Genomic DNA, 15,913 nt, shown 5'->3' with positions numbered 1-15,913 from the left:
AGTGAAGTATCAAATATCCCAAAGATGCCGGCCTCCCTCTTGTCCCATGAAAGTGAAGGCTGAGACCAGCAGACTCCACAGCCATCAGGGCTGGTCCTGGATACTGCAATGCAGCCTCGTGTACCCCCTTACTCACTGTCCCTCAATTCTGACTTAAGTGACTACAACAGATAACTGGTCCAAAGTCAGGGGCCCTAGAAACTGAGCTTGGTTGACTGGTCACAGAGCTGCAGCAGTACCCTCTTCTGAACTAAGCTGGGCTAGGGGCAGAAGAGCGAAAGGGGAGCCAGAGCCACCCAGGCCTGGGTGCTCTCCATATGCCTCCCAACACACTCCCGGCAGTCTGTGCTCTCCATCCCTCCTCCTGGTCCCTGCCCCGCACCCCAGCCTGCAGTCTGGACAGGTGAGGCACAGGGGAGCCCCCTGCAGCCCTCTGCTCTCCCAGTGGTCTTCTCAGGAAGAGGGTAGGAAACAGACAGCTGCACAGTCTCTTCCTGGCTGCCCTCCTATCTCCACCCCCCAACTCTCTCTGCCTGGCAGGGAGAAGCTGCTAGAGTTAAGCGGATTTCATGCTATTTTCAAAGTCATTTTCCATGGAAAAATTTTTATAACATTAAACCTACTTTCTGCTGCTTCTCATCTCCCTGAAAGCATCCCTCCTCCTCTTCCATGAGAGAAACCAGCAACAGGAACATTTAGGGGCCTGCTAGTGACACCCTAGAGGCCTCCTGGGGTGTCCCTAGCAGGGGCTGGAGAGGGGAAATCTGGCTGGAGAGGGGAAATCTCATTGGAAGGATTTTCCTGTTGGAACGGCCAGTCAGCACCAAGTCCCTGCTAGCATTCACTACCTGAGCTTTGCTTCTACACCATCCAGCACCATCCTAACAACTGGCTTGTGTCAGGGCCCCTGTTCCTCAGCTTCCCATCCTCCCGTGACAGCCACCAGCCTGGGGTAAGGGCTTTAAAACCAGCAATCAGGGCCATGTGGGGAGCAACTAAGGCATTTCCTGGAGATCCCGCAGGCAGCCTACACTTCAGAGAAGAGTTGGCCCTAAGAAGCTACAGGTCTGGAGGGGGTCAGGATGAGATACTGACGTCAGGCAAAGCCAGCATGCCCTCTTGGGTGACCCCATGCGCCCTTGTGTGCATTCTGTACGGAAGTCTCTATTACGTGTCACACCACAGCTGTCCTTCACAAGGACGAGAGTGGAGGTCAAATGGTCCGATATCCTCAGCTTACAGCACAGGGCTTAGCCCATCATAGTTGCCAGGTAGGAGCCTATAATACCTGCCCGGCCCCTCATGAGCAAGGCTGACCAAGCACCTCAGCCGCAGACAATCAGCCCAGATTTTGGGCTGGCCAATGGCCTCAGATGTGACCTGGCATGAAACCTGTGCTCAGGAGAAAGGATGAGGATGGACTGGCCCATCAAATTCTCTTCTTTGTGATAACCCAGCAGTGTGGAACCATGTGAGGCCTGCAATGTTTCTTCAAATTAAAAAAAAAAAAAAAAAAACACCACTCAGTTAGTAGCTGAGCGCATAACCATTTGCACCACCTAGGGACTCCTCCTAGGTTTCTGTTGTTGTTGTAGGTTATCAAGTCGATTACAACTCATACAGACCCTATAGGACAGAGTAGAATTGCCCCATAGGGTTTCCAAGGCTGAAATCTTTAATGGAATAATAGATCAGTAGGTCCTTTCTCCCATGGAGCAGCTGGTGGGTTTGAACAGCTGAGTGCTTAACCATTGGCCCACCAGGGCTCCTTCCTGGAGTCCTACTGGAATGGAAGTGCGGGGGAGAGTAAAGTCTAGGATGACTCCCAGCTTTAAGGCCAGTTCAACAGATAACCTGATGCTGCAGCAACCAGGATGAAAAAACTTGAAGATGGGTTGGTGGGGAGTGGGGAAATGAGCCCAGATAGGTACTTGGAGAGACTGAGGTGTTGGTGGACCATCTAGGAGGGGCAGTGGGCTCAGGGCCAAAGAGCCACCAGCAATACCGGGGGCTTGAATGCTGGACTCCAGAGAACTATCTGAGGAGCAACCTCATACATAGTAGACAAGATGATCTCCACCTTTGAGGGATATAGAGATATCATTTTTTTAAATTATTCATGTTTCACCAAATTGTGTTTTTAGAGTGAAGTTTTTACATTTTTAATTTTTAGAATGAGTTGTTTTACTTTACAACTGCACAGAATGTTGGAAGAAGATACAGAGTTAACCTCACACATTCTGTTTCTTCCTTTATTCACACATTGTTCATTTCACTGGAATTTCTTTCTACATCTGCATCCAAGACAGAAATTGGGGCAAAAAAATAGAAATAATTTCAGCAAAGTATCCACTTCAAAATCAGCACAAAGTATTCTTAGCAAATGTGGTCAAGGCTTAGGTAACCCTGCCTTTCTAAGAAGATTATAAAGGAAACAGCTTTTCTGTACAAGAATAATTTAACCAAATCAATAAATACTGACATACCATTTTTATAATTTTCCCAACAGAAGTTAAAATATCTCCCTATGGGCTTGGGGTTCAGTGCTGGCATCCTACAAAAAGGCCTTTCAGTCTTGGTACAGGACTGTCTAACCTGGAGGGTAACCTTGAGCAAGTCTCCTTGGCCATCAGCTTCCTCCTAGTAAACAGGAATTAGACTCCCAGTGGTTCTCAAACCAGACGTCATTGTTAATAATTAATAGTAAATGTTCATCTAGCACCTACCATGTGCAAGGTACTATACTATAGGCATTATTGTAATCCCATTTGAAAAAAAAACCAAACTCGTCGTCGAGTTGATTCGGACTCATAGAGACCCTACAGGACAGAGTAGAACTGCCCCACAGAGTTTCCAAGGAGCGCCTGGTAGATTCAAGCTGCTGACCTTTTAGTTAGCAGCTGTAGCACTTAACCACTACACCACCAGGGTTTCCAATCCCATTTTACAGATGCAAAAATGAGGCACAGCGAGGTTAAATAACTTACCCATGTGCATACACTGCCTCTCCAACATCTCAGGTTGGAATCAGCAGGTCTGGATGGGGCCCTGGAATCCACAGTCCTACTGAGCTCCCTGAAGGAGATCTAAGTGCGATCCAAGTGGTTTTAGACTCTACTGTGGACACTGTTCTACACATCAGAAGACCTGCTCTTGTCTGAGAGCACAAGGAAGGAAATAAACAGGAGAATCCAGAGCCCACCAGGGTAGTCTTCAGGAAGGGAGCAGGTGCCATTCCCTGAGGGCCAAGGTAGCAAGGGAAGTGAGGACCAGCCATAAAGGGCTGTGACTACTTGAAACCCAGAGGCTTGTCTCTTGCTGCACCAGACTGCCACCTGCTGGTTGTAGGTGGCTATTGCAGAACAATTAAGCCAGATAGAACATCCTGTCCATCCCTTCACCAAAGGTTAAGGGACTACTGGATGACTACACTGTGCCCATTGCTGAGGATTCAGTGGAGACCAAGGTACACATCCTGCCTCACAGAGCTCAGTGCAGTGAGAAAAGCAATGACAAAGCGACCCGGTTAGCGCCATGGCAAGGGAAGAGTGGAGACCTGACGGTGCAGTGGTTAAGAGCTCAACCAAAACCAAATCTGTTGCTGTTGAGTCAATTCCGACTCATAGTGACCCTATAGGAACTGCCCCATAGGGTTTCCAAGAAGTGGCTGGTGGATTCGAACTGCTGACCCTTTGGTGAGCAGCCAAGCTCTTAACCAGAGCACTTGTGGTGCAGTGGTTTACAGGTTTAAGGGAAGAGCAGGTAGGAACAAAGTCTGGATGGAAGGGCAGTGTCGGGGGTCAGTGGGGAGAAATGAGATGGAAAAGTAGGCCAGACTCAGGTGGACCTCATTAGAGTTGGAAAATCCAACGATGATTCAGATTGAGTGCTGGCCTGGGCTCTGAGTACACGTAAAATGCCAGGTTTCTCCAACTGCTGGGAGGTGTCTTCCAGGCAGCCACAGCCCCACTCCCGGCTGGAAGCACCAAGATCACTTTCAGATCTAACTCTAAGCAGAGTCCCCAGGGTATCAGGTACCTCCTTCCATCCCCCAAGCCCTGGACCTGAGAGAGTTCCATCAAGAGAGAGAAATGGTCACTTTCAATTCCATCAAACCAACAGGGAACATGGGAACGGGCAGTCACATCCTGGCAAAACAAACACCAGACACCAAGGGCTGCACGTGCCATGTCACTTTATTTTATTTCTTGGTTTTCCAACTTCATTCTGAGACAATCCAAGTTCAGTCTCCCACCCGCCTGGTCATTGTGTGATCCCTTCTCTGAAGATGGGGCAAAGAGGTGCCAGGGAGAGGCCAGCAGAAAGGCAGGGTCCCCAACAGCCAGCCAGACTACAGAGGACTATGGGGTCCACAGCAAATGGGTCAGGCACCAGCAAGAGGAGATTCTGGGTCTTCTCCCCCCAAACAGGGCCTGCATCTCAATGATTGGCCCATAACCTTCCCTTAGAGGCCATCCTTGGTTCTTCCTATACATTCCTGCTTCTGCTCAGGCTGAGCATCAGAAGCCACTAACCTGACCCAGACTTGATTCTAATATTCCTTTGGGAAATATCTTTGAGTAAGGAGGGCGCCAACTCGCAAAAGGAACTGAGGACATATATTCTGCCCAACAGGACAGATGGCCACAGTAATACTCCTTTTGCCCCCACGGAGATCAGAAAGCAGCTTCGGTTAACCAATCCCTCCCCACCCCACCCCCCCATATGTACATAAAGCTGCAAACACCAGCAAGGGGCCCATCCATTCCACTGAAATCAAAACAAAAAACTAAAACCAAAACACAATAATAAAAATTAAAATTAAACCAACTAAAGAGAATATTCCTGGTCCTGTAGCTCTCTGCAGGAGACCAACTGGCTGATTTCTGGCTCTGTTCCCTGAAGCCAGGAAACAACACAAATACACCTTGGATCCAGTGTAGACACTGTCGGAGCCAGAGCAAAGGGCATCCTAGCAGGGCAGGAGGCAACTCAGGTCCAGGACCCAGTCCAACTGCTCCCCCTTCCTCCCAGCATCTAGGAAGCCTCCCCACCCCCATCAGCCATCGACCAGGGTGAGGCCATCATAGAGGGCCCGTTTCCACATGTAGTAGGTAGAGCGGGCAGTGAGGGGAAAGAGGGCGCTGAACTCCTTGTAGGAGGGGAAGCTCTTGGACTGGAAGCGCTTTTGCAAGAACAGCTTGGCCTGGGCCTTGAACTTTGTGGTGGCAATCATGTCCATCACCAGCACTTGGCCGTCCCTATCACCTGCTGCCACAGAGTAGTTTGATGGGGACCTACTGTGGGGTGGGCCCTGGGCCATGGCCCCCTCTCGGGAAGGCCCTCCCTGAGCCTCCAGCGAAGTGTCTCCTGGAGAAGCCCCTACCTGTAGGACCCCCTTGGGTGGGGCCGTTGCCGCCGTCACGCTCTTGTCAGCTTCCTTCTCCGGCTTCCCCTCTGCATCCTGCGCCCCCCCTTTGCCCAAGGCAGGGGCCTCCCTCTGGAGTTTGGACAGGCTTCTGGGCCATCCTCGGGCAAGACTCTTCCAGACCCAAAAGGTGGACGGTGACAGGCTAGGGTAGCGGAGGCGGAACCGGCAGAAGGGGAGGTGCCCGCTCAGCACCTGCTTGCGGGCAGCCCTGCGCAGACGCCTTTGCCAGCGGGACAGGGGCATTTTCAAGGGCAGGAATTCCCGGGGTGCAGAAGGCCCCCCACCTGTTGCTTTCTCTGCTCCCTCTCCAACCTCACCCTTCCAGGGAGGCAGAGACTCTTCCCCAACGGAGGCTGCTTGAGGAGCCCCGGCTGCCGAGAGGGACGTTGTCGGCTTGAAGTTGGGGTTCCTCCGGAGGGCCTTTCGGCGCCAGTTGTAGTAGGTGGACCGGGAGATGCCGGGGAACCTGCGCTTGAAGCAGCGATAGGGCACCAGTATGTTCAGGGAGATGCAGTGCTCCAGGTACAACTTGGCCCGTTGCATTAAGACCACTCCAGGGCTTGATGCTAGCGAGGGGCACCCCAGCCCCTTGGCACCCTGCTCCTCTGGCAACTTCTCCAGCTCCTCTACGGCCAGCGCCTCCCTGGGGGCCAGGGCCTGGCAGGCACCAGAGCCCAGTAGCTCGTTCTTCCAGGCGTAGTAGGTGGAGCGGGAGATCTCGGGGAACCGCTGCAGGAACTGCTGCAACGGCACAACACCCCCGCGGTGGAAGCTGTCCTGCAGGAAGTGCTTGGCCGAGAAGCGGGCAGCCACCTTCTGCCGGTGCTCCTGGGACTGCCGCCGCCAGCGGTAGAAGGTGCTCTTGGTGACACTGTAACGCTCACAGAGGTGCGAGTAACTGAGGCCAGGCTCGCGGTTGAGCCGCTCCAGAGTCTTGGCCGGCGGTGGCAGTGAGGCCAGGGCTGACGGGGCCGGGGGCAGGTTGGCAGCATTTTCCACCTCCACCTCCTCCAGCCCCACCACTGGGGCAAAGTACTGGTGGCGGAAGAGGTGGCTGGTGAGGGGCTGGCCCGCCCACATGATATGCAGCGTAGAGGGCGTGTGGTCGCAGCGGCGCGGCCGAATGACGCGATTAAAGTAGGGCCGGATCTTAAGGTTGCGCATCGGGTAAATCGAGTAGATGTTGCGCTGAAGCACAGAGGCAAGTGCGTACAGGTGCCACACATTGGAGAAGCTGCTAGGGAAGCAGGTAGCCTTGACGTCCGCATCAAAGATGGCCTCCAGCGTGGCAGATGGCAGGCTGGTCATCTCGGGCGACTCCTCGGAGCACAGAGAGTAGCGCACTGCCTGCAGCATCACCTTGGAGTCGATCATGCCCTGGAGGTAGTAGTGCCTGTGCAACAGCATCTCCACCACGGTGCGGGCGCGCAGCTCCAGGCTGAGGCCTGCGTCGCCCCACAGCAGCATGCTGGCCGCCTCAAACAGCAGGCTGCCCTCACCCTTGCACACCAGCGGCAGCATGTTCTGCGGAGCGTCCTCCGGGTACAGGCTCAGAGCCACTGAGTCCACCTCCAGCACCTGCGGGCCGGGGCCCCCCTCCCGGCATTGGGGAAGGGTGAAGGAAGACAAGACCTGCTTAGCCTCGATGGCGGTACCCACGAGCCCCTCCAGGCCCTCGGACTCCACCGCTTCCTGCAGCTCCTGCAGCACTTGCTGCACCAGCTGGTCCCGGGAAGTCATCCTACCTGGACAAAGGGTAGAGGACAGAAGTCAGAGCAAAAGTACCCGATACCCAGCATTGGTGGCCCTGTTAACTTCTGCACCTTCTCCCTAAAGGTAATGTCTATCCTCTCCCGTTCCTAATAGTTATTAGGAGATAATAACTAATTGCCTCTTTGGATGTGTTTAATCGATCATACTGATGAAGCGTATGGCCTCTGGAGCCTGGCTTTGAATCCTGGCTCTGACATTAGCTTGGTCACCCTGGGCAAGTTACTTAACCTCTCTATGCCTCTGATTCCTTTTCTGTAAAATGCGGACAATAGTAGAAGTATCTACTTTATAGGGTTGGATAAGGAAAAAGAAGACAGGAGAAGAATTGATGCATTTGAACTGTGGTATTGGCAAAGAATATTAAATATACCACAGGCTTCCAAAAGAACAAAATTAGTCTTAGAAGAAATATGACCAGAATGTTCCTTAGAAGTGACATTGGTGAGACTTCAACTTGCCTACTTTGGACACGTCATCAGAAAAAAATTGCTAGAAAACAACATCACATTTGATAAAGTATAGAGCCAACAAAAACGAAGGAAACTGTCAGTGAGATAGATTGACACAATATCTGCAACAATGGATTTAAACATACCAATGATCATGAAGAGAGCACAGGACTTGCCAATGTTTTGTTCTGTTGTACATAAGGTCACCATGAATAAGAGCTGACTCGAAGGCAACAACTTTATAGGGTTGTGGTAGGCATGAGATAATAAAAATAAAGGATGGAGATATATTGTTGTTGTTAGGTGCCGTCATGTCGGTTCTGACTCATAGTGACCCTACGGGACAGAGAACTGTCCCATAGAGTTTCCAAGAAGCTGCTGGTGGATTTGAAGTGCTGACCTTTGGGTTGGCAGCCGAGCTCTTAACCACTGCGCCACCAGGGCTCCAGAGATATAGAGATATATCTCCACCCTCAGAACAGTGCCTGGCACATAGTCAAGTACTACAGAAGTGTTAGTTATTATATATTATATCTGTAAAAGCTGTACTCTTGTACTTGTTCAAAGGATTACAATCATATTTAGTCAAAATGGGTTTGCGTTTCCCTAGAACAGTGATTCTCAAAGTATGGTGCACAGACTCCTAGGGTTCCCTGAGACTTTGTCAGGGGTCTGCAAATTGAACTATTCTTATAATAATACTAAGATATATGAAGAGAATATTAAGATATTATTTGCTTTTTCCCCTGTATTGACATTTAGTGAAACTGTGGTACCTTAGCACAAATCAAGACAACGGCATCAAACTGTACCAGAATCACCATGTACTCTCAGTTTAAAAAAAAAAAAAAAAAAAAGCTAGTTTCATGTAAGAATGTCCATGATGCAGTGAAAATTATTCATTTTATTAAAAATCAGTGTTCTCAATATTTGGATGGATAAAATGGGGAGTACTCATGGAGCACTCCACTGCATACTAAAGTATGATTGTCTCACTTGTGAGATTGTTTGGGTTGAGTGATGGACTAGCTGCTTTTCTTTTCATGGAATATGATTTTTACTTGAAAGACTAACAGACACTGGTCATTTAGACTTGGGTATATTTGGTAGACATATTCTCAAAAATGAATGCAGTAAGCCAGTCACTTCAAAGAAAACTGCTGACAATCTTTACTGCCCATGATAAATTTTGACGTTTCATTTGAGAATTATAACTCTGGAAAGCCTGTATCCACTACAGGTGAGCTTGACAGTTTCCCAATACTCAAAGATTTTTCTGTTGAGATCAGTAGTGATGTTAACAAATGTACTTTTTTATACTGTATAATGGAATTGTGAACATTTGGAGGAGATGCATAATCAATGAACCAATATTTTCCAAATAACCAAAGCTTGAGGTCACAAAGTCGTGCAGTAAAAAAGATCCAATCCAAGTACAAGATAGACCAATGGATTTTAATATAACAGGGTACAAAAAAAAGTTCATTGATATGGTTTCAGATTCCACATTATTCCACATTACAACTAAGCTTTGAGATACTGATACTACTACTAGTACAAGGTTGGGCTTTTCGAGTTTTGGTGTAGTATCAAAGACTATCCACTGAAAAAGCTATTAAAATGCTCTTCCTACATTGAGGTTATGTTAATGGTGACAGAACGACTTGGACAAGGATAGTGGAATGGTTGCACAACTTGAAGAATATAATCAGTGTTACTGAACTGTACAGGTAGAAGTAGCTGAGATGGCATATGTTTTGTTATGTATATTTTCACAATAAAATTTAAAAAATTAATTTGTGATAAAGTTGGATTTTCTTTGTATACCTCAACCAAAACAACATCTCGCAACAAATTAAATGTACAAACAGATGAGAATCTTACTTATCTGCTATTAAACCAGATATTAAAGAGATGTGTAAGAATGTAAAATAATGCACTCTTCTAAATTTTTTTGTTCTGGAAGACAGTTATTTTTCCTAAAAAATGTTATTTATGTTACTGTGTAACAGGGTTGTTGTTATTTTTAAATAAATTAATAACATCTCAAATTTCTGTTTTAATTTCAAGTACAGTATACACTGATAGATATAATCTATATGAACAAAAGCTCTTTGGGGTCTTCAATTTTTAGGAGCATACAGAGACCCTAAGACCAAAAAGTTTTGAGAACCACTGCCCTAAAACAAAGATGGTTTTTTCCAAGGGGCAGCAAACCTCATGATCAGTCTAGCCACTGTACAGACATTGATCTAATAGTTAAGATTTACTAAGTATTTACTATTTTCCATGCACTGTCGTAAAAGCTTTACTGTTAATCTGACCTACTTACTTTAAGGTAGCTACTGTCATTATTCCCCAATTTACAGGTGAGGAAACTGAGACAATCAAGTTTGAGCTAATTTGCCCAAGGTCACACAAGTAAGTGGTGGAGCCTGTAGTAGAAACCAGATGCTCTTTCCAGCCTGTGATTCACCCCCTCCGGTTTAAACTATCAGCCACCTTTTCAACACAAACTAAACATCCTAATTCTGGTACATTTTCAGTTTTGAATTGCAAAGCAGGCAGTATTCCTTTATGGACACTTCTTTTGAATGAGAAAGGAGACCATTATCCTCTCTGGTTTCTCAGATCTTTGTTCTCTAGATTAACTTTAGGATTAAAAGTGTGTTTTGGTGTATACATTTGTCATGTCATCCAACTGTACACTTACAAGGAATGTGTTTACTGAGTGTAAATTGTGGTTCAGCAAAGTTGAAAAATATTTTCAAACGCACTGAAGAACACCACCAGAATTTTACTTGATAATAAAATGGAAGCTTTTTAAAAATGGGTAATCCGAGTCACCTTTGGATAAAGTTTCTAGGCTGTAATTTTTTTTTCCATATTGCGACAAATCTGGTATAACCTTTTACCAAATTTCCATTTGTACTATGTTATTTGAACCTGGAATTGGGTTTTTAGTCTGTTAATCTTTTATACACTTTACTTTTAAAAAAACTATTAGTTTGCTTTGGACTCAGGGGATAAACTTCATATCAGTCCTTAGGTAAAGCAAGCACTTCTCTTATGTAATAAAGACTGAACCCTGAAGAACAAACTGTGTATACAAAGAAGAGCGTTTTCATTCTGGCCGACAATCATCCCAACAGATAAATGCTGGATTTTTGTTTTTTGTTTTTCTTGCAGTGTCACTTGTTGAATGCTGCTGAACAGCTACATATAAATGAATATTCTGCTAGATACTTTGCAAACAAAATTATGAAAATAACCACCGTTTACTTACTATGTGCATTTAACAGATAGTTCCATCAAAATCTCAGAACAAATTAAGGGGGAAACGTTTAAACTGTGTGGGTGAATCTTCCTGCCCTTCCCCACAAGCAGAGCATGACGTTCCCTCGATTGATTCCAAGTTTCCATGGGCTTCTCATGGGGTGGGCATTTGGATTTCAGGCTTTTCAGGGGTGATTTTGTTTATATATACAGTTCTCACCTTCGCTCCACGGGAACTACAACTTCATCACACCAGCACCATCGCAAGGATCGCTATTCCCAATTCATACCTGGGGAGACGGAGGCTCAGGGTGTTAAATTAAGTAACTCCCAAGACCACACAGCTATTAAAGGATAAAACCAAAGCAGCCTGATGCCAGAGCTCCCCTCCTAACCACCGTAATGCTACCACCATCCAGGGGAATATATCACCCAAAGTTCTCATCATCAAAGGATCCAGAAACATGGAATCTTGAAGCTTTGAGAAATCTAGCCATTTTACAGATAAGGAAATTGAGGTCCAGAAAGGTACAGTTAACTTGCCTGAATCCATGCAGCAGTGACAGCAAAATCCAGGCATCTTCCAGCACAACGTCCAGATTTACCACACTTCCTGATCCACAACCCCACCCCTCCCTACCCTATCCTGTCCTGTCCCACCCTACCTACACTTTTCTGTCCCAGTCCCACCCAGCTCCACCCTATCTCATTCCTTCCTCTTCCCCAAAGAGGTAAGAGGAGGTGTGGTAGGTAACACCCCACTTCTGGCCTCCCCAAATACTTAATAAGTGAAGCAGCCCCTGCTGAGGCTTTATGCCTAACCCCCTAGCCCTGCAAACTGCGCTGAACCGCCAGAGAGCAGGGGGACGCCAATCATTCTTAAGTAGACAGTTGGTGATGGGGTTCAGGTGCAAGTCCTTTGGCACTGGCTCCCTTCCTGGAAGTGCAATGAAAAGCAGACATAGTGGTTGCCAGGTGCATTCAGGGAATGAGGCATGGAAAGTGGGAACTAATCTGTGGGCTTTGCCCAGCTGACCTCTCCTGCCCCCAGCTCTTGGAAGGGATCTGAAAAGGCATGAAACCAAGGAAACAAAGCCCCCTCAGATTACACAGGTACCCCGGCTCCCCTATTCACGAATGTGTGATTGAGGTTGAGGGAGGAGGGGCAGAGACAGAGCAACCAGAAAGCTGCTAGTCAGCAGCTTAGCTCCTAGGAAGGGCTCTGGAGCCAAGGAATGAAAGAATGGGTACAGGCAACTCTGCAGGAGACTCAAAACTTCAGCTTCAGCAAGGCCAACCTCCCTCCTCTCTCCATCTCCTTGTTTCAAGCAGGTGAGCCCAGGTCTGACCTATCCTCTGCTGATTTGATGCTGGTAAGTCTTGAGGCCACACCTTTGGCCTCTAGAACAAATTCCTTCCCTACCAGCCTCATCCTGGGCTCTGCATAACTCTCCAGCTCTCCGGTGTAGTCCTCAGTCCTCTCCGCCACTCCCTAAAGTGGGCCCTGCAGTCTCTAGAGTCAACCAGGCCCAAGAAGCATGAGGGCCACATAGGCCTCCGCCCTCGGTAAGGCAGTGGGGTTTGATTCTCTTCTGGACGGCTGGCATCTCGTCCAGCCTGGCTCCACGCCCCTAGCTACAATGCCCGGGCTACACCCTACCGGCCTGAGGGAGCGCCAGCCATCTTGGCTCCCTCCTTGGTGACCTGGAGGCCTAGCAGGGCATAGGCAGCCATTGGGGCTGTGTCGGTCATTTTCGGCTTCCCGAGGACCCTCCCATTGCCAAGGGCAGTAGAAGTGCCGGGGGCACCAGGGTAGGCTTGAGGCCACCAAGTCAACCATGTTGCCCAAGTGCTCAAGTTCAGTTGCTCTACTGGACCACGTGTCCAGAGGGGCAGCAAAGGGGGCAGTGTAGCCCACAAGGGGAGCAGCACAGGTCAGGAAGCTGTGGGTGGCTGGAGAGAGGGACGGCTAGCGGGGAGCAGCTAAGAATTGGAACCCACCCCTGGAAGCTCCGGAGTCTGGGGAGGGGCTGAGGCCAGACCATTGTGTAGGGTGGGTAGGGGAGATAGGCAGGCGGGTGGGGGTGGGGATGGGGGCTGGAGGTGGGGGTGGGGAGAAAGAGAACTTGAAACAATGCCTCCCCTCTCTACACTCACACACTTGCAAACGCACCCACACACATTTGATGCATCTTCTTGGGGCCACTCCTTCACCTGTGCCCTTTAGTGTCCCCAGGCCACCCCTCACTCACTTGGGGCCTCCAAGCTGTACGAGGCACCCACCCTTCTCCACCAAGAGTGAGAGCTTCCTAGTTTACTGACCTCAAGGGTGGCCCAGAGCCCTCGGGGCGTCCACTTCTCTCTCCACCTTCCAGACTGGGACATTTAAGTGGCCCTGCGGGGAAAGGCCTTTCCGGCAGTGTCCCCAACAGAGCACCACAATCACTCCAGAACTGGTTTCATATCTGTAGTGGACCATTGAGCATGGACCGTCTACAGCCAACTGGCCGGTGGGGAAGCGGCTTAAGCCACTCCCCCCAGGAAATCGCCCACCCTCAAGTTCTCTGGTCCCAAGATGAAAGAAGTGCAAATTCGGGGGTCACTTCCAATGGTAAAGTGATAGCAGCTATTGTCTCGTCCACTCTACCCAGCTGGGGGTGTTAAAGCGCCCGGACCAAGCTCTGAAACAGACCCCAAACTGCCCAGGGAACTTGAAAGAAAGTTGAAAGATTTCTAAAGAATTTGGGGGGAGGGGAGGAGGAGGTTTCGACAGAAAGACCTAAGGGAAGAGTCTGTGGCTAGGCCAACCTGGGGGGCGGAGGTGCCGAGAGCAAAGCTGGAGCCCGGAAACTGGCCCTGGATGGTTGGTTAGAGAGACCTTGGGGCTCTTTGAACCCCCAAATGCATCTCATCCTGAGGAAGCTTCCCCAACCCTGGCCCTACAAGATAGGGAGAACCAGGGGGTGGAGAGCTACTCACACACCCGTATCTTGGAACAGCACCCCACCCCCCACCCCCTCCAGAAAGGCGTCACTTTCTCCAAAGGCCCCATCCCCACCATTCTCTGAGCATCCCCCAAGCTTGGGGTTCAACCCCTCTGCTAAAGTGTGCCTAAGCCAGAACACCATATATCAGGGGCCAAGGAGCCTATCTCAGGGGACCTAACTCTCTGAGCCCCACAGGAAGGTGGGGGCTTGCAGTACCTGGGGCTTCTGTCCCTCCCCGCTGCTCACCTCAGCCCAGGGGCCTCAGATAATCCCAAAAGGAACCAGTCCTAACCGCCTGTCTAGTCCATGCTGGTGGGGGAGGTGACTGCAGCAGGGATTGCAGCCTTTGGTGGTAGCTTCCCCCCAGGGGCTTTCCTGCCTGGCGTTAACCCTTTGGAGTGCTGTGGCTAGCCGCAGCTCTCCTGGTCTTCCAATTCCACCCACCTCTCCTCTCTTACCTTGCCCCTGGCAACCACCGTAAAATGCCTGCCCCCCACCCTATATAGGTTATGCCCCCAACTCCACTTTTGTCATCTTCTCCTCTACCAATCACAAGCTCTTCGCTTAACCACCATGGTCAAAAATCTTTTATCAAATACTCATTCCCAGGAGCACTGGACTAGGGGCCACCAGAAAAGCTCAAGTCCAGGCTGCATCATAATCACACCAGCCCCTCCCACCATGATGGCAGTTGCCTCAGGCAGTGGTGAGACGTTCTCAGGGAGTTAGACTTGAATGCCAACCCTGCCGCTTAATAGAATGTGACCTTAGGCAAATTGTTTAAACCCTGGGAGCCTTGACTCTGTGGTGGTGGTTGTTAGCTACCATGGAATTGGCCTCTGACTCATGGCAACCCCACGCACAACTGAATTAAATGCTGCCCAGTCCTGCGCCATCCCCACGATCTGTTGCAGATTGGACCGTTATGATCCATAGGGTTTTCATTGGCTAATATTTGGAAGTAGATCATGAGCCCTTTCTTCCTCATCTACCCCAAAGGGTTGTTGGGGAGATTCAATAATATAAATATAAAGCATTTAGAACTGTGCTTGGCACAAAGTAAATTCCAATTCTCAGCTCCTCCAGTTAACTTGAAATTATTTTTTAGTTCTTAATATCAATACAGTATTTTAACAGTTTCTGAGAAAAGTAGTTATAGAAAAAATTGCAACGTCCTTTTTCTTTCTATATTGTATCTTTCTGTGTTTGACATCTTATAAGGAGCTTGCACTACTTGCTATCATTTAAAAAAAGCAATGACTATAATTTAAAATTCTTTAAAGGTTAATGGAATCTTTAAAAGTATTTTCAAAAAAGAAACTTTTTTTAAAAAAAGATTTATTGGTGCTTCCATTACAAAGTAAGAATGTTATTTATAGAATAATTGGGAAAATTTAAAAAGTAAAGGGAAGAAAAAATTACCTGTAATCTCATTATCTAAAGACAGCTATTGTGTTGCACAACTCAAGAATATAATCAATGTCAATGAAGTGTACATGTAGAAACTGTTGAATTGGTATATGTTTTGCTGTGTATATTCTCAACAAAAACAACAAAATAGAATAACATTAAAAAAATGAAAGAACTACATGTATCAGCGTGGATAAATCTAAAAACTGCAACGTTAAGTGCAAAAAGCAAGTTGTAGAAGAATACGTGGAGTACAATGCCACATACTACTTACAAATAAGAAAAATATTATCTGTTGATTGTAGATACCTATGTATATTATAAAAGTATAAAATATGCATGGAAATGATACATACAATTTCAGGGTAGTGGTTACCTCTGAGGAAGGAAAGACAGAAATGAAATAGGGAAAGGCACTTTAACTATATTTTTAATTTTTATTTCTTAAAAAAGATGTGAAGCAAAAATGGCAAAATGTTATATTTTGAAGCAAGGTGGTAGGTATATGTGTATTCATTATACTTTCTCTATCCTTTTTTGTATGTCTGAAATATTTTGAAATAAAAAGATGTAAAAGTGAAAAAAAC

General features: G+C 47.8%; 1 protein-coding gene across 1 annotated transcript; it reads right to left on the bottom strand.

Annotated features, from left to right (window-relative positions):
* Nucleotides 1–5,059: 5,059 nt before the first annotated feature.
* VRTN (vertebrae development associated) lies at nt 5,060–7,171 on the bottom strand. Its single transcript, XM_004371036.1, has one exon. The coding sequence runs from the start codon at nt 7,169–7,171 to the stop codon at nt 5,060–5,062; it is 2,112 nt and encodes a 703-aa protein (XP_004371093.1).
* Nucleotides 7,172–15,913: the final 8,742 nt, after the last annotated feature.

This window comes from Trichechus manatus, unplaced genomic scaffold (genome assembly GCF_000243295.1).
Source record: "Trichechus manatus latirostris isolate Lorelei unplaced genomic scaffold, TriManLat1.0 scaffold00010, whole genome shotgun sequence".
Classification (NCBI taxonomy): Eukaryota; Metazoa; Chordata; class Mammalia; order Sirenia; family Trichechidae; genus Trichechus; species Trichechus manatus.
This window is presented reverse-complemented; position numbering and strand designations above follow the sequence as displayed.